Here is a 19,980-nt window from a genome sequence, read left to right on the forward strand (position 1 = left end):
AGGACTGGGTTTTAACTGGAAGCATGACAATAAATGTTGTATTTCAGAGTAGTTCAGAAGAATATGCAAGATCTGGAGTTATCTTGGATGTGACAACTGAAAACAATGTTGAGTCAAAAAGGCTGCTGAATTTACAGGGCTGAATAATAGATGATGCTGGCAGTTTCCTCAGCAGTCCAAAAAGGAGGTCAGAGAAAGACCTTTGGAAGCCAGGATTAAAAGGCCCAGTTTAGCCACGTTAAGCTTGAACTGTTGACTAAACATGTAAGGAGAGGGCTGGAGAGACAGGTCAAGATTCGAACAGAAGATGACAGGGCTGGCATCATTTGGTTTGACACAATAACCAAACTTATATTTGTAAACAAAGTAACTCTGATAAAAAGTATAGCAGGAAAAAAAAGAGATCAAGTACAGAGAGCACCCAGGAAATCCCAGACGGAAACTACAGGAGAGAGAGAAATCAGAAATACAGGTGTAAAACCCAGGGGCAAGAGTCATGGAGGCCAGGTGGAAAGACTTTAGTCAAAATCAGCCGGTAAGTTAATGATGCTAACCAAGTACTACACCTGAGATCAACCACGAAGAGGGCCCCAGGGACTTTGGGAAGATCAGTTTCAAAGAAATGAAGGGGAAAAACCCCACCTGTGGGAGCTTCTGGCCTGGAGCTGGAAGAAGCCCCAAGCAGGGACCATCAGCAACCTCCTGGCCGATACCACGCTCTGGCAAACACAGAAATTCAGTGAACTGATCATACCATCTCTCCTGCTCACTGCAGAGCAAGTAGAGAGCAGATAAAATTAATTCCTTCTTTTATTTCTATTTTTAAATATTCAGAGATGCTCAGTGATAGAGACTTGACAGTTTGACATTTCATCTGCTCCAGCACATGTGCTTCAAGGAATAACTACAGATCCATAATCGTACCTCGATTTCTGGTCAGAGATGCCAGAACCAACAGATTTCCAGTAAAGTCAAGTACCACCTTTGGTACATTTTAAATGAGGTATCTTCTGCCAACAGTGAGAATTTTAATCACGCTAAAATTTTCTTTCAGCCAAGTTCAGCTGTCCTGTTAGCAATCTATCAGCATAATTAACACTACCATTCACATCAAATGGAGAAAAGCAGCAAATCCAGGGGTTATCAGTGCAAACCTGATAAAGCCTCAGAACAAGCTGGAAAATGCTTTACAGAAGCCTTAGCAACAACTTTGAAAAACCTGTGCATTATAAGGTCAAGAGAGCTTAAAAGGTCGGGAAGATGGGCAAGAAGTAGGCATCTAAACCAGAAGCTGGATCATATCAGAGCCATAACATTATCTCTCTGGAAGAGACATCTGAGGTCAGCAGGGCTGTAGCCACCCACTACATGTATTACTTACTTGGACATCGTTAAGAGTTAAAGCAGGAGCACAGTCACTAGTTCTACAGCCAGCACGAAAAGGCAAACTCATTTTTTTTTGTACAAAATGCTACAGGTAAGGTCTGATCCCCTTTCCACAGAACGGGGTGGTGTTACTCACCGAGTCTCACTTTCTCAGATAGGTAAGCCCTGTTCTGCATGAGAGTCATATAATCCTCCACAAAGATAATAAAGGTTAGAGGAAGCGACAGATAACGAGAATGAGAATAGAGAGTGAACATGAAATATATATATTTATACATACAGTTTTCCTTCCTGGATTTCATACTGACAGCCTGAAGAAAATGGCTACAGATTAAATTCATAAAACACAAGTAACACACTGCAATACTTCTCTGCAATACTGTACCCCAATCAGACACTTACAGTATATCTAGAAACTTTACCATGGCACAGGCCGTGCCCGAGCCCTGTATTGTGATAAAGGTAGGGGTCAGCGTGTCTGAAAGACCAGCCAAACCCTCCAGAGCATGTAATAGACAATGCAAATGAAACTCACTTTTAGGGTTCTGCATAGGACAAAGTAAGAAAAATCAGTGAAATGGCTGTCATATCCATAAACGAGGTTACAATCCATGTCTTCAGGGAATTTCTCACAAATAAACAAGATACTCATAGAGGTCTACCATGCTTTTTGGACGACGGTGGAATCTAGATAAATAATGAATCCATAACGATAACTCATAGAGAGCTATATATTGCAGTATATTCTGGCAATTTGCATATCTACAAGCTGATACAAAATTTTACTTTAACAGAGATAATTCTTTACTTAAAGCCAAACGGTAATTTTTTGCTTTTATCTTATTTCCCTTTCGCAGTGTCTGGGTTTTCCATTAAAATCAACAAGATTTTGCAATTAGAAAGAACAAGACTTTAAAAGTACACCTCATTACATGAAATGTAGAAGAAAATGTTTTCCCAAGTATTTTATAGAATTTAGTTATTATTTTTAAATACATTTTTGGAAAGTAACCAACAGTAAAAAAAGATTTATTATTACATAAATAAAAAATGAGACAATTACAGCCTCTTTACGGAGACCGTATTAGTCATGCATGTCTAATGAAGCATTGCTAAGCTATCACAGGGAGACAGCCTGATGTGTGTGATTAACAAAATAAAACTCATAAATATCTAAAGAACAATGATGGTCCTTTAAAAATTTTGCAAATCTTTCCATATGCAAAGTTATCGGGTTTTTTGTTGCTTTCTAAGGAACACACTAACCACTAACTTCCACCCTGAAAAGGAAAAAAGAGCATAATGCTGCTCTTGGCATTTTTGCCTTCTACAGATCATGCTTTTGAAAATATAAAAGGACTCTCATGATTCCTACTAATGAAGAATACATTTCGGCTTGAGATCCAACTAAAGTAACTATGACAGAATGAGTGGTGAAAAATTATGTTCATATGATCTGCAGCCATGGAATCTCTGAAATGGCACTGGGTAGAAAAAGCCTGAGTTTAGTAAAAGTTGTGGTAGATTTTTTATGTTAAAAGAAAATAATGTATTTCCTCCAGGTGAGGTATATAATTGGCAAACATTCTGGAGAATGCAAGTGGGATGGATGGCCAACATGTGACAGTAGACAAAAAAGGTACACTTATAAGAAGAAAATAGGGTCAAAAAACCCATGTGTAATGACATTTTTTGGCACACAACAGAACATCCTGTTAGTCAAATTAAATACCATTTTGGAGCATACAGCTAATGTTGGGACTTGAACAGCAGAACAATTTGCGTTGTGCCTATGTGAGCAGGCTGCTCCAGCAGAGGCGTGAGTCTATATAACAGTATACGCAAACTACAGGCTTGCAGGGTGAACTCTGCTAAGCAGGGCTCTTCCATCTCGTTCTAAATACGTTGACAAGTCTTTGAAAAGTGGTATGAAGGGACTTATCTAGATTAATTCGTGGAATAGAATGATGAAACATAAGAGAGGAGTGTTATTATTTCTATTGCACTGCTACAGATGAACTAAATTGTACTGCACCTACAATAGTGCAATGAGTGCAAACTCAAAGCAAAACCTTCTTGTATTTTCTTGGTAAGATAAATTCTTCCCAAATGATATTCCACCTTGAACCTAATCTCCTTCATGGATAAATTTACTCAAAGGACAGAATTCCTGATGGCTGGAATAATAACATTATTAAAATCAATATTTTTTGATGAATATTAGGTCTGGAACATATTAAAGAGAGCTATAAAGTACGGGGGGGAAAAACTTGCTTATCATTTTCAGTAGAAACCCAACTACAGCCTTTCATCTGTAATGAATTATGGAGCAATTCCCCTAAATCATCTGTATGAAGTCAGCTATGACTGCCAATTTTAAAAAAATTGCTAGTTTTGAGCTACAAATTGATTTTTTATTGTGATAGATTAAAATCCAATACTAGCCTACAAGATACTAAACATATAGAAGCCTACATTTTTTTCAGAATATTTTTTCTCTCTTCTATCACATCAGACTGCCATTGTGGCAGACATGATAGCAGTAGCCAATGATAAAAATTAAGAAGAAACACCCCAGAGAGGTAAATAATCTTTCCAAATAAGCAATAAATGAGTACTGTGGCCCAAAATATCCTTTTGGGAATTCCAAAATCATAGAAACACAACTAAGGCAGAAAGCACTGTGGGGAACAGGGAGGGCTGTTAAAGGAGGAGAAAGCAAATGCAAGATCCTACAGGCTGCTCCCTATTAAGGGCTTATCTTTTTCACGAATGTGAACATCAGTCTCCAAACCTTATAAACTTAAGAAGTTTATAAGATCTGCGTGAGCAAAACATTAACCTTTTTCTAATGCCTTTTGCTTCTTCCCATCAAAGCAGCCAGGCTGAGCAACTGTACATCCCCAGTTTTGCCAGTTTGTGGGACGTTCCTTGTTGCTTCTAATCAAGAATGCAATTGTCAGTGTCCTGCATCACCTAGCTGCATTGTCCTTACTTTGCCTTATAGAAGGTTCCACGTTACAGCAGTAATGCAGCTTTCTTTGGGGGTGACTTTAGCACAGACATTGATGTGAGACTACAGAAAAGGTAGTATTTACTACTGCGGTAACTGATACCTCTTAGTGTAACACCAGAATGAGCCAAAGCCATATGGATGAGACACGGTCTATCACCCCCAAATCTTGGTCTCTTGTGCTGTGGAAAACACCTTGCCTCGGTAGTGCTCCTGCAGGCTCGGAGAGCCCAGGGACACTGTCGGGGTCTCTCCACGACCTGCTCTGAACATCGCCCACTGTATTTCAGATGTTGAGGTTGTATGTGGCTACCAGCAGGAACGGGAATGAGATGACAACCATAGGCTGGCAAAGCAGAAATAGGCTGGATGAGAGAGATTATGAGGAGAGTGGGACAAGGACATGAAACTCTGGGACACAGAGAGACCCAAGCTGGGGAAAAAGGCTGTGAAGAACTGGCAGGGGAGTTCATGCAACGCTGCTTCAAAACCTTGGCATGGAAAGAACAATTCTCCTACTTTCAAAACAACACATAAAAAGTGATGTTGAAAGCTCTCCACAGCTCTCTGTCGCAATCCTGTCTCAAGACAGACAACTCAATACTCCTGTCCATCACTCCAGCAGCTCAGGGGCAGATGTCTGGAAGGTGGATTTAAAGGTTTCAGTCTAAACCTCTGTCAGTGAGTGGCAGGGTTAGTTTAAGGATGATATAGTTGTCAGATTTAGAGTACAGGGTGTCAAAGTTATGAAACAAAGGACACTTGCTCTCATGTCCCCACCTCACTAGTGGCAGACAGGAGAGCATGCAGGACACTGCAGGGAAGGCAAGTTGGCTAAACCACACTTTTGCTTCTAAAATGCATGCCCCTTTCCCTTTTTATTTTATGAAAAGAAACCCAATACTTGTGAAACATTCAGAAAGAAGTGTAAAAGGACTAGTCTTTCTTCTTTTTTATTTTTCCAAGGAAAGACTTTAGTCTTAGGAAAGTAACTGTGACCTCTGCAATTTGCAGAGCGCGTGCCTAGGCAGCAGGCTGCACACGGAAGGAAAAGCAAACAAAATATCACCATATTGTTCAGTGCATTACACTCTGTTCTGTACACTGAATGAAGCTGGTATTCTCTGGCCAAATGTGTGCCGTCACATTGTTAGGTACTACTCTAATGTCTGTTTATTAGAGGACCCAACCACGACTGCACTGGCAGCCCTATTCCTGACATTTCCTATCTTCCAAACACAGTCTCTAACCTCAGAAATGTTCTCTTAAACACTGCTTTTGTATGAATACTTTATACATGCTGTACACAACACATTCCAAATGAGCTTTTCATTACTAACTACTTGTATTATGTATCAGTGAGCTCAATGACATTGATTTTCTAATAATATAAATTAACTGGCAAAGATAATTTCATCTATCATCAGTAGGGTTTTATTTCTGGTATCATGTTAAATAGTTAATCTTTCAAAAGATTAAATCAAGAGCTTTTTAAAATTCAAGGCAGAGCTTAAACTGCTGTAAAAATATTCTTAATCAGGATTAAAACAGTTTGTGTGTTGTCGCTTTGTGTCTAAGTAGAATAATGTTTTGCTTAGGCTTTTTCTTTCAGAGCAATTTAAAAAATCAAACATGATATCACTGTGGCAGAAACTGCGTGAGGCATGGAAGTCTCCTGCAACTTCCTCGACCAAATGCTACTGGACAAGTTGCCACTTAGCAGCCTCAAACAGCAACATCAAACTTTCCAGTACCTTTTACCTCCAATTCCATAAAATATGTAATTTTTCTACCACTGAAATACAAAAGCTCTGATTCTTTTGGTTAATTCATACTTCACAGGAGACATCACTGCTGTTAACACGGTTATATCACATTATGGTGGTAACCACAACTGCATGCATATGGAATAACAGACCTGATGGAAATTCTTACTGTTCCCCTGGGGCATCTTCAGGGCAATCCCAGCTAAGTGTGCGCTGCTCCCAGGAGCTCCCCAGCTCCCGCTGCCCTTCCTTTTTCCTCTCTCTACCTCAGACATCGTTGGGGAAAACAAGCTTCACTCAGCTGGAGCTGTCCACAACTCCCTGTTCCAGCTTGTTTTCTTGCCCTCAGCTTCCCGTGACACAAGGTGCCCAATCCAAGGCAATCCTAGCCTCTAATCCTAATCCCTTGTCATTAGACTCTCAAAAACCACTTGACCTATACTGCTGAGGTGCCTTAAGCAGCATCCAGAGCATGGGGGCAGTTGGGCTGAGGCTGGATGAGAAAACCCCCATGGGCACAGATACCAGTCTGTACCATGGACGGCTAAAGTCTTCTGCAGACAATGGGTTGATATTTCTGAGAAGCAAATTTTTATCTGGCAGAAGAAAAACGATCCCCTCTTGTCACTTTCTGGGCTCAGACCTGTGAGTGTTTATGCACGTAAGGGGCATCTGTGTACTCAAGTAAGTGGTTCCACACAAGTACCCAGGAGTAGGCTTTACGATAAACATGTCCCTATGCTACACTTTACACCTCAGTCATCTCATGGCTTGCTCTGATGTATGACAACCATTTACCAAGCTTCTCGGATGTTTCATGTGTGCTTACACTGGTGAGATATTACTGCCTGCCTAGGAAACACTTTGAAAGAAACATCCAGAAAAAACGTTCTATTTTGTTCTATCACGTGATTATTTTACTTACCCCTGTCTTTTCATCAAAGATTTTGATTCCCCCAAAGGAGACTGTTAAGAAGATTTTTTGTTTATGTTCTCCTTTTGAACGAGCCGCAGCAACAATTCCCTGTTGAAACAAAGAACAGCTTGGCTGGTTTCATTGCTCTTCCAGGTGTCACAGCAGAGCACAAAGATTTGCTTGTGGACAATTCACCACTCTTCTAGGAAAACTTTAGGCCTTTCCAGGAACAGTCCCCCTCTTACTTCTGGCTTCCTCCCTTTTTTCAAGGTACCACATATCTTTATGCTACCCAGAGAGTATTTCAAATGTGCTCCCACTTCCAACCCCTGCACTAGCTAATCCTCCATGAAATTTGTTTTCATGGAAGCTGAAAGTTGTTTCTAGCACACTTTTCCCAGCTATGAACTGTTTTGGTTTACACTTTTTTTTTAAAAAAAAAAACAACCAACAAGCAGTGGAGGAAAAAATGCCAACAACTTTAGCTTACATCAAGGGCAGATTTACCTGGGATAAGCAAATATAAACTTTTATAGAAGAAAAATAGTTTATCAAAATCAAACTACACCTCTGCTGTAAAAAACTGGTATTGAGGGTTAGCTTTATTCATGATCTCAGGCTTTTAATTCGTAAGTGAGCTTGCTGATATGCATCTCATGTATTATATGTATTATTCTCCCACAGCATAACTAGAATAGTAACTTCTGTTTCCACCTTCTCGGGAGCCTGCCCTGACCAATAATACTGTAGCAAGATCAAATGTAATCAATTGCATTAGAAAATAAATGAAAATATTTAGCCATTATCTGGTGCTCTGCAATTTCAACATGTTTTATGAACCACTAATTTAAGTTTTAAGACCTCCATGAGGTAATTGTTCCCATTACAGAGACATGGAAATTAAAGAGAAAAACCTGAGTCATTTGTCAAAAAGTCACTCAAAAACTTATGGTGGGCCTTAAAACTGAAGTTGTAGGACACTAGGTTTCCAGACCCCGTAACTTCATGCTATGCTGCCTTACATACAGACATGATTTTGTAATGCTCCCTTCCATTAATAGATTTAGTCATCTCCCATCGATGTTTAAATCAATCTCTCCACTATGCAAACAGGTTATCTGGGAGACGTGGAAATGGTATCCCACGGAGGAGAGAGGCAAAACCGCTTGTGCATAGGAACTATGAAATTATGAGAAATATCTGGTATACAATTAAAACAGATAGGAATATTGTGGCAGATGTGACATATCAATGGTGCACCTTTTCCAGTAGATTAGTTTTTGCTTGTCATAAAATGTTTGTAGCTGATTTGTAAATTATCTACCAGATCTTGCTTTTAGATTCTTGAACCATAAGATGCATGTGACCCTCTGCTGTTTCTTCATGAATAACTTATTCATCCCAGTTCCTTGGGACTGGAACCCTGCTGGCTGGTAGTGTAAAAGATACCATTTAGTGATTTCTCCTGAAAAAATCAGTAATGGAAAATCCATCAGCTCTCTTGGCAGAATGCTAGGGAGAGGATTAGAATGAGAAAACATGGGAAAAAACTGCAGAGGGTTTAGTCCTAGAGCTAGCTTGTAACTCTACAATGCAGACAGGAAGCCAACAGCCAACACTGCACTCAAGGAAAATACGCCCTGTCCTTCCTTCTCAAGGACTCCAGCCTTCCACATGTCCCAGGGTGAGGTAAAGAATGCTTCCTATAGAGAGCTCTTATGAATCTTGAGGGTTGTAGGAAAAGACTCAGCCAGAGGGAGATGTCTGTCAGGCTCCAGAAAGCCACCCTCCTACACCACTAGGACCTTCAGGCTCTGTCTGCTCTCTAAGTTCACAGCCTCCTCAAAAACTGCCTTTAGCACTGTTCCATTTCTTCCCCAATACTCTGGGGATGCCTCTTTATCTTATGTTCTGTCCTCCCAGTGCACTGCCTCCTGATTTTGTAACCCATCAATCCTGCCATGAGAGGTGCGAGACATACTCCTCCCAACAAGGACCCCAGTCCCCCCTACACCTGGCTACGTCCCACACAGTCACTCATCCCCTCTCACCTGTCCTGACAGGAGGTAACGGTCAAAGGCAGGGCTGCAGTTAATTAGCACTGTCATATAAAATATTCTGATACACCATTTTGCTTCACAGTGGTTTAACGCCCCCTTTGCATACTAAAATTACTCAATTTGCAGATGCGTTGTTTATAATTTGTGGACAAATTGCAGTGGTGTCAATCATGTATAACTACTGAACTCAGAGATAATGTATTAAAATTAAACTAGGATAAGCAATACCAGCCAGGAGTTCATGTAAAATTGACTCATTTCAATACATAATTAACCAGAGTGAGACTCAGTGTCATGAAAGGAGAATGAGTAAAAGTTCAAGCTGAAATTTGCTCCCCTTGACTCCATAATAGTAAACATTAAAAATTTCACTGCACCTTGAGCTTCATCATGGAGTCTTGGCATAACTTGTCTCCTCGTGCGGCAGAAACCTCATCTATCCCAATCAGTTTTGCTTTGTATCGGACACCATCACCTTTAAACCTCTTTATTAAAGTGGCTTCACTGCGATCCTGACCTGAAAAGACATAAGGGAAACAAGGAAATTTACACGAGTGCAAAAGAAAATAAATGAATAAATAGTCACCATTAAGTGGCAAATTAGATCTAACTCCTACCTCAACACCTAAACATGCGAACATTTCAATAAAACCTGTTGGCCTTACTACCTCAAATGAATTCAAAGTGGAATTGTTGCCACATGACATCTTCTGTACAAAATTTGCACACAAATTAGGTTTACAGAAATAAGAGATAAGCCTGCATCAGACCTCATGGATCTGAAAACTTCTCATCTGTATGGGTTGTTTTAATTCCAATACACTTGAGAAGTCTTAATTTTGCAGACAAAACGCTAACAGGCTACTGCTTCCTTGTATACCAACTTATCTAACCGTATCAGCAATATTTACACTATTAACATTTCAATGATGGAAAACCAAGTTCTACTATTTGCCTGTAGAACACCGCTGCTCTAAAAGCCCCACAAGAAATACTGTCTCCTTGCTCTATTCTTTCTGCTTATAGACATATACAGAAACAACACAACTAGCACAGTCAGCTTTCATGGGTTCACCCTGACTTAAAAAAAGGCACAAGATGTTTCTTAATGAAAAAGCAGTGGGGTGTAAGATAAGACAGCACGGTACTGATAAGGCCAATTGTGCAGGTTTGGCTGGGCTAGAGTTAATTTTCCTCACAGTAGCCAGCATGGGCTACGGTTTGGATTTGTGCTGGGAAGTGTTGTTAATATATAGAGATGTTTCCCTTACTGCTGAGCAGTGCTCACACAGAGCCAAGGCCTTTTCTGCCTCTCACCCCAGCCCAGCAGCGAGGCGGCTGGGGGCACAAGGGGCTGGGAGGGGACACAGCCAGGACAGCTGACCCCCGCCGACCCAAGGGATGCTCCATACCATAAGTCATGCTCAGCATATGAAGCTGGGGGGAAAGTTGGCTGGGGGCTGCTGCTCAGACACTGGCTGGGCATCAGCTGGTGGTGAGCAATTGTTTTTCGTTTGCATCACTTGTCTGTCTTGGGTTTTATTTCCCTCCTACCTTTTTGTTATTTTCCTTTTCATGACAAATTAATTATTATTATTATTATCATAATAATATTATCATTATCATTATTTTTGCTGTTGCAATATTTTTACAACATTATTACTATTATTTTGACTACTATTATTATTATTAATCCATTCTTATCTCAACCCACAGGTTTTCTCACTTTTACTCTTCCAATTCTCTTCCCACCCCATCCTGCTGGGGGAGTGAAGCTGTGTGGTACTTAGTAGCCGCCTGGGCTTAGACCACAGCACCAATGTACACAAATTACAATGCTCAACCTAGCCTGAACCACACAATAATGACATTACAGCAATCCATGACAGGGACACCTTTGTGGGGAAGACTTTTCCTCCTGAGTATCTGCAGAAAAGCTTATACTGTGTCTTAGCAGAAATACATTAGTTAGGGAATCAGTCTTCCTAAAATTGATTAAAGATATATTTTGCAGCTGTCTGTGGAATTTCTTGCTAGGATGTCAAAAAAACCCCAGCAGTGAACTGTAAATAATTGCAACCAAACAAGTAACCAAACAAACAACATCCAAGGCACAAAGAAGCAAGCAAAAATGTGAGATCTTAAAGAATTTGAAGTTTCTCAGACCTAAAAGATTCCACCAGAAAACTTGCTTAAATGTGGTCTGACACTGCTCAAATTTATACTATTATCACCTAGGAGCTCTAGTCACAGATTTTGCCCCATCCTTCTAGGTATTGTAAAAAATGTACAAAAAGCTAGTCTGCTATAAACGGTAAGGATCTAGTCTTGACACCTATATTTGAGAATTTTTGCCCAATTTTTTCTCCAAAGCTCATTTCTATTTGAAAGGTCAGGTTTAAGCACTGAAAATAAAATTGGCTTCTGCGCAGCTGTTTTTTGATAAGCAGAAGTACAGAAGCTTTGGGGGGAAAAGCTATACTGTTTAGCATTTCTATTAAAAGCGCCTTTTTCAGCAGTCAACACTGGGGTCAACTTTGTTACTGTTATACACCCACCAAGTTTGGATGAACTATGGAACCGAGATTTTTACAATACCATTGTGAAAAAATCTAGAAGCACGTATGACCAACGAAGAGTACTTCCAAATGAAGATACTCATTTGGTTCTCCTTCCCCCAGAGAACTGCACAGTCCATGCCATGAACTAATGATGGACTAAATGTATGCTAAAAAATAGAGCCATTTTAAGCATATGGAGATCTTTGAGTGTGTTTGAGCACACAAATACAATCCCCTCCAATGAAAAATATTAACTTAGAGCAATGTTTTAATGTCTCATTTATAGCCCCCTAAAAATAAGGCAGCTGGCAAGCGTTGCTGTGATAGTTTAGTGGCCACCCGACTGTTTCCCTTGATTTGTTTTCACTCCTGCTGCTTCAGAAGAATTAAACAGGGTTGAAACCTCATGCTTTTACAGTATATTTTATTAAAAACAAATAATCTAATGAGACCCAAATGATAAATCAGAAACTCAGAACACTGCTAATATCATTCCCCATGGAAATGTCAAGGCAGATGCTGGCACCATCAGCTAAAAAACAACGAAAAGCCATTTTCCCTTTTCAGCCGCCAGAGTGGGGCAGGAGGGAGAACATCTGGAGACACAACAAAGTACAACAATAACAGTGGACTTTTCCATATGTCTTTTACACTTGCAAAGATATCCTGTTGATTTGCAGTAAATAAAATCCAACTCCAACAGCTTTCTTGCCAACAATTTTCAACCTTACATCTTCATTACAGCCAAAGGCAGCTGTTAGCTAATAGCATGAGCGTGTAAGTGTTCAAGAGTGTTTCCTGGGTCCAGGTCATGATAGTGACCTTGCATTCATCAGTTATTTGAACATTTATACTTCTTCCAACCTCTGATCTATTTTGCTGCACGTAACTAAATCCCTGACATTAATAGCCCATTCAAACACTTATAACTGTGTTTGCTTACGCACAAGTCCCATGTCAATTATGACCCAGATTAAGCAGCATAAAGTGCTTTTGGGATAAATGACTGAGAAAAATCATCAACCTGAAAACGATGTAGATATTTTAAACTGTGGTGGAAATGGCAAATTACTAGAGACTACAAATTCATCCGTAAAACCCTAGAGCATATGTCCCATGAAAAAGCACAGAGAATGCACACACACACTGCCCTATATTATAAATCAGCCATCTGCAACAGTCATAGTTTCTCAGAATATACCCAGATCTCCCCCAACCTATGCTGACGCTGTATTTCCAAATTTTGGTGCTGTAACCAGCCCTGAAAAACTTCCACCCTGCCTGGAAAATTACTGCATGACAAACACCATCAGTACGGTCGATTTTGCAGCACTCCCGAGATGTGAGATTTATTGGGGTGGTACTTCATTTGCACATTGGACACTTATAAGGCAGATAGTCCAGACTCTCATAAACATCTCATCATTAAAACAAAAAAGTATTTTTTAATGACAGTTCTTGAACAAGGTTCTTTCTGTGTTTGAAACTGCATAAATAAAGAGATGCCTGAATTACGAGGCTGTAATTCTTCTTAAGCTTTGGAGGTGGGTGAGCAATAACATTAAACCACTAAACCAGAGAGCTGAGCCCGTGCCAGAAACCCACCCAGGGAAGAGCTGCCTCTTTCCTTCCGTGTAACAAGCGGAGTCATCTTTTCTTCTTCACAGCTCCTGCCTTTGTCAGCGGAGACCCGCTGTGGCACTTGGCTCTCCAGCCACCCCTGCCACCGCACTTGCTCGGTCCCAGCCTGTGGGAAGGAGGATTATCCTGGATGCTGGGCTGCACTTACTGCCAGAGCTCAGTTTTATTCCAGTAACGAGAAGCCACATCTTGGGGCTTTCACTCTCAGCTTGCCTTCCTCAAGCTGCAAATAACATCTCAAAGGTAGGAAGGGGGACATTCACATCTAAGAGGATTTTATGGAAACCTGAAGCTTGAGGTCTCAAATCATTACTAGACCATAACCTACAGCAAAATTAGAAGCCCATATTTAATGACAACCACTTCTTTCCACAACACATCTCCTCAGATCTCATTTTAGAATTTCTTGACTACAGAACACCACAGCTGTCAAAGCCACGCTGGGTGAGCAGCAGGTACCCATCCCAGTTGTCCACCACACCTTGCACAGGCAGGAATCTGCCCAGCGTTCTTCTTTAGATGACTAGCCCCACTATGTCATTCTAAAATGATTCTAAAGTTTTGTATTAAAACTTTTTTAACTCCAAGACCGACGGATATTTTCCAATGGTGTGCTCTAAATTGCTTTCATAAATTCCTTTTCATAAGCAAAGAAATATCACAGGCATTTGTTTGCAAGTTGACACAAGCACTTCACAGTCCAAAATGGAACAAGGTTATCAACAAAACTAAACTCAATTAGATTCTCATGCCCCAAACTGAGAAAAAATGAAGATGTTAAAACCCACTAACAACATAACACGAATTCAGTTTAGAAAGGTGATCACTTTTAATTAGAACATGTGGCGCTGTTGACACAGGCAAAGAGATGTTTTGTTTGCAGCATATAGATTTATAATCCTCAGAGGCTCTTAAAATGTAAATGTAAGTGTAATTGTTTTATCTACTACTGTAGATGTCACCATTCACCTTTAAGCCATACGTGTTCCAGCTGGACCCACTGCTCCTGCGCGAGCCGGCAAACATGACCTTTGCTGCTGAGTTCTGACATTGCACTTGGACTTCCAGAGTCTTTTAAGAGAACAATAAATCCCCAGGGCTGGGTGATGCAATGTGCTTCTCAGCTTGCATCTAAAGTAGAGCGAGGCTTATCATGATCAGCATTAAGGTACTTTATCCATCTCACTAAAGCTACTGTAGAAGTAATAAACAAGGTTTTTAACACAATCATTTTTTTTCAAGGCAGTAGACCTTAAACTATAGTTCCCTCAAGCAAGCTAGAGACAGACCTGAACTCAAACCCCAAATTACTCAACCCAAGTACCTACATTCAGTCCCAAGACATGTCTGCTTAACAGTCCGGGAGGAACATGAGCTGTGTGGAAGATGCAGGAAGATGCTCACAGTGCCAGAGGCGGTTGCTCCCCGGGCTGGACCCAGTAGCAGCAGCTGCCATTCAACCCCGACCTTGACATCGAGGAGAGCTGTGTTTGCATTAGCTTGTCCGGCTCCACGTAACGCTCTCCATGCTGCATACGGCAGCTCATTCAAGGTTTGCTTCCCAGGCACTGTGTATTTTGGTGGGTGTTTCAAGGAGACTTATCCTCACTCAGTATAATTCAAGGATTATACTTGATTTCAGCTCTTAGCCCAACAGAGCACCAAGCTAACATTGTATTAACATGCTAACATTTAGAGCAAACGTTGTTCGTTCTCTCAGGGGATCTTTAAGTGAGTGTATTTCATAAATAGAGAAAGAAAATAAACAAAAGCATCCCTGCAATAAGCACACTGTTGCTTTTTCTGTACGTTCTTATAACGCACTAAACATTCTTCATAGCACATGCTAATCTAAACCAATAGCCCTGGAAATGGCTATATCCTTTATTTAAATGTGTGAAGCCCTTAGGGCATAATCTGAATTTCTTGATTTTATGACTGTAAAATATATAACGATATTATCACCAAAGTCAATAACATGCTCCTGGCAATCAATTCGCTGAAGAACGACACGCCACTGTCTTTTTTTTTCCTTTTTTTTTTCCTTTTCTAACTAATAAACTGTCAAAGTTCTATCCATCACATATTCAAATTATAAAACCTGAAATAACACCTCCTTGTATCTCGCAGGGCTGAAAAACAATCACACAGGCACTTAAAAACACCCTACATCTTCATGGGCACAATTAGCATTTTTATAGCACCAACACAGTGGAAAATACAAAACACTGCAGTGCAGAACGACCTCTAAGACGCCACACACACTGAAGACTACTAAATTAATTGCTAAGCGAAAGGTATTTCCTATTAACTGTGCATATATACACCCCTATGTTCACATACATATGCATCCATAATTTTATGTATTTGCACATATACATACACACATGGTACACAGCTTCATTTGGAATCAATTATCTAAAGAAAATTCACAGTAATTTTAATCAACTACAGATTTCCCTAGGAGAAAAAAAAAAGGACATAAGCAGGTGTAAGAGAGAAAATACTCATATATAATTACATGTACCTTTCAATACAGCAGCAGCTAAACAGCAGCTCATGAAGGACTCACGAAAAGCTCAGATTGCTCTCTTTGGTGGCACATTTTGCTCAGTGGCTACACAGATCCACAAGTCCAATACAGAGGGCTCAAAACTATCCATCACACAAAGGGATGGATCTCGATACCAAAACCACAGCACCCTGGCAACACAGATCTTTCTTCACAGGCATTCAAAAAGTTCAGTGCAGCAGGCTCATTTGGGATTTTAAAACTAAAAAAATCCCACAAATTCTCAGATCCTCCTGCTATCTGTTAATCTAATAATTGAACTTTTCTGCTAGAGGTTGAAAACTTTGAGTTGACAGGTTGCGCATTTGTCACTGTCTTTGGGAGCATGATTGCACAAACTCACTGTGCTGCATCCAGAGATCTGACAGAAAAAATATTTTTCCTTTTTTAAGATAACATTTTAGAAAAGAAAACACATCATATCTAGTAGTACATGTGCACACAATTTAACTTCTGGTGTCATCACTAGCATTCTCTTCCTCTAACAGTATTTCTCAAGTGACTTTCTTGCAATTAGCCGTTTTTAACTTCTTTTAACAAGAGTTACTTAAAGGTTTAATTGCAATATCTGTAATTCATCTCAAGTGACCAGAGCACATTCACAGCAAGATCTGCTCGCATCATCAATCACTGCTGTCTTTTAAATGAAGATGTACTTTGGATTTCACACTTTATTTCATTGATAAAGGCTAGTTCCTAGCAACTGAAAATACTACTGATGTAGCAAATAGAATCTGTTTACGGGAATGGATTAAAACCTTAAAAAGCATGTTAACATTCTACAGGGAATAAGTACCTCTTTTCTGTATAGGATCCTATACAAAACCTTGGTTACAGCACATGAGTACAACTTGAATGCAAACTTCTCCTGTCACCAACTGATGGGGAAACTCCCAAGAAGTCTGCAAGATGTGTTCTGGAGTGCTTTTTTCCAGCTTACCCAGCACAGACAGCTTGCTCTAGGGTCAACAAGGGAACCCTGTTGGGGTCTACTGTATTGACAAATGCTATTGCCAAGGTACGAGAACACAAAACCTCAGCAAACTATCTTTTAAACCTCCTCCTGCCAAGATCCCTACCTCTTCCTATGAGCTGCCCTTGCCCAAGAGCACCATCGGGAAGCATGTGAGCCTCCTAGCAGGAGGAACTAGAGGGAGAATCTCCCTCCTGTCCTGATGGTGCTTCAGACCTTTTGGTCCTTCTCCTCAGAAAAAGGTAAAATGCCCCATTTTAGCAAAAACACAAACATTTGTCTTGAATGCAGAGATCAAGAATATTTCCACAGAAAACGATAAACAGTTTAAAGAGGGGACACAGAAATCACTCTGAAGGCTCAACGGACTTCTATTACGGCTAAATTTAAAAACATTACCTACAATTTTAAACACAGATAAGGGCTCTCCACAAAAACTCAATCATCATTCAGACCATCATCTCAGCAGTACTTCCCAATTGTTCAGCACTGCTATTCACAGTAACCTCCAACTGAGAGATTTTATGGCTTCTGGCATTATTAGCCAGTGAATTACTGTACTCAAAGACACCTACACATCCCTACTTTCAGAACCAAGTTTCCTATGTAAGTAAATAAGATGTTCCCATATTATTTGCTGTCTTTGATCAGAGCTTTATGAGCAGAAATGTCATTCACAAGGTGACAGCAACTGCACTTGCCAAGTTTTTTGTCTTAACACTTGGTGCCCTACACAAGCCGATACAAAACAAGATGTACATTTTACTGTTTCCAAAGCAAAACACTTGTGTGGACTAGACTAAATTATTTCTTTATAGTACAAGGAAGTATGTGTGAGTATGTCGAGAGAAGATTTCAATCATTTACAGAGAAGGGCTCAGTATAAAATGATGTTTGATTAAAATTTTGGACAAATCTCAGTGATGGAGAGTCTAGCGCAAGCACACAGGAGATGGCAGTGATTAAGCACATCGCTCCTCGGGCAGATGACAAAGCACTCATTTTAGTTTTAGCCAGAAGGCTCACTGATCAATTTTATTTTCTTAGATGGTCTTTGAGATGACAGTATATGGGCACATCCTCAGACACAGAAATGACCAAAAGCTGAATGTAATTAAACTTCCTTTCAGCCTTTCTACCATGCAAGTCTTCATAAATCTTGGAAAGCCATTTTGTAAGATGCCTTTTACAGGCTGGATGCAGAAGCAGCTAAAACCCCAAATTCTACACTGATTCAAATTGAAATTAGACACTGCAATAAAACTTCATTTGGGGTAGCCTTGTTCAGCAAGCCCCGGGGGACGACCAAAAGTGAGACAAGGAAATCTTGGCAGTTTATTTTTTGCTTTTAGGTATTCAGAATAAAAATGATGTTTAGGGGAAGGGAGAGGACAAGTATCTGTGCATTCTCCTCCTTAAAAGACAGAAGATAGTTTAGCAAACTTTGGTCATCTCATGTTTCAAAGCTGGGATAAATGTTTAAATCAAGCAGACATCAAGAAGTCAAGCAAATAAAGCCCTTGGGAAAAGAGGTCATCAACCAGTTCATTCCTTACCCGCCTGCCTGGATGTCAGTACGAAATTGGTTGCTTCTGAGACAAAAATCGACTAAGAAAAGGTAATTGATTTTACAATGATCCTTAAGTGGCATTAATATGTGCACTGCATTTGGACAGGGTACGGTAAAAGCCCAGACACTCAGAAAACCCAGGGACCTGTTACAGCTGTACTAATACACCCAAGCAAAATAGCCCTCATGGGGGCAGCCAGTAGGTACCATCTGCTGCCAAGAATCTTCATACAGGACTTGCATAGCAGCAAGGACAGGCCAGAACATATAGTGCTGCTAAATTACCCCAGAATGTGACGTTTCCCAACAAAATCTGAACTTGCTGGGGGGAAAGCAAATCACAATTGCCTCTCCTTCCAAGTTCCACTGCAGCACTGAGAAGCATCTTAAACTAGATGCAACACTAGCCTACACCGATCATTTAAAGATGAGCATCTCAGTAACTATTTTGGTATGTGAACACGCAACAAGATGTGCAGAGTTGCTGAATTCCCCTGACTCTCTTTAATCCTACAAGAACTACAAGTGCTCAGAACTTGGGGGGGGGGGGGGGGGGGGGGGGGGGGGGGGGGGCAGGGGAAATCAAGCTGCTTTTATGTGTCTACCTGTATCTGGCTTTAAGTACGTAGTTTTCAGGAACAATTTTAATTAGACTTTAACTAATCCAGCACACAGATATGCACGCGCTTAAAGGCGGCGCCCCAAAGTCATGTTGAGACACACAAATTCACAATTTACACTTCAAAGCCTACAAATATATTCTGTTGATGAGTCTATCAAAGAGTTTAGTTTTTGTTATGTATAAAGAAAGAGAAAGGGTGGAGAATCAGTTCACTTCATACAAATGCCAAATTCTTGTGCTGCCCTAAGATAAATGTTAATTCTCTGGGACTATAAAAAGAGCAAGTTAAGAAAAGGTTATGCTCTGCTGATTAACATTCCCAAACTTCTCACATGTTCAACATAAGAAAAAATCTTTCCATTCAAGATAATTATAGACACTAAAGTCCCCAAAGAAAAGAACAATAGCCCATAACACTTAAAGCAGAAGGACATAGCCATTCATTGATTTACACTTTCCCTCTCTTGTCAACACGGTGTTCTCCTACTGCACCAGTGCTGCGTGCACCAAAAGAAATGGGACTGTGCACTGCACTGGATGAAATCATGGCTGTGTGCCAGGGCAACTTATCTCCTTGAGCCATCCTCTTTGTCAATGCAAAACTTTATTTTGCTGCAGACTCATGCCAGTACTCCTTAAAACAGTTACAAAATGATGCAGTAGGTCACAACAGGCTGTAAACATCTGCAAAATGCAGTCTGTGGCTGTGCTTCTGTCCCTTGAGTGGTTTGGTTCACTGCTGCAAATGAAGTCTCACCTAAACCACAGGACTTGGTCTTCTGGGGAAGCGAAGGTGGACGTCAGTCTCGAAGCACAGAAGCTTTCCCACTTGGCCTCCTCTGAAGCTCACTCCACCCCACCTCCCACTCAACCCCAGTAACACTTTCAGCCCTGATGCCA

At 40.4% G+C, this 19,980-nt stretch overlaps 1 protein-coding gene across 8 annotated transcripts in view; it reads right to left on the reverse strand.

Annotated features, from left to right (window-relative positions):
* Nucleotides 1–19,980, reverse strand: part of DAB1 (DAB adaptor protein 1) — a 168,145-nt gene that overhangs the window by 56,734 nt on the left and 91,431 nt on the right. For 4 of the 8 annotated variants that reach the window (XM_040610670.1, XM_040610667.1, XM_040610671.1 and 1 more), the window contains exons 2-4: nucleotides 14,313–14,474; nucleotides 9,519–9,658; nucleotides 7,091–7,189 (exon numbers count right to left, since the gene is read on the reverse strand). In XM_040610670.1, the coding sequence (XP_040466604.1) occupies nucleotides 7,091–7,189; nucleotides 9,519–9,658; nucleotides 14,313–14,394 (321 nt within the window). In that variant the 5' untranslated portion in view covers nucleotides 14,395–14,474. The remainder of the gene's footprint in view (nucleotides 1–7,090; nucleotides 7,190–9,518; nucleotides 9,659–14,312; nucleotides 14,475–19,980) is intronic. The other 4 variants (XM_040610665.1, XM_040610664.1, XM_040610668.1 and 1 more) reach the window with 1 other exon arrangement.

Source organism: Falco naumanni, chromosome 11 (genome assembly GCF_017639655.2).
Source record: "Falco naumanni isolate bFalNau1 chromosome 11, bFalNau1.pat, whole genome shotgun sequence".
In the NCBI taxonomy this organism is placed as follows: Eukaryota; Metazoa; Chordata; class Aves; order Falconiformes; family Falconidae; genus Falco; species Falco naumanni.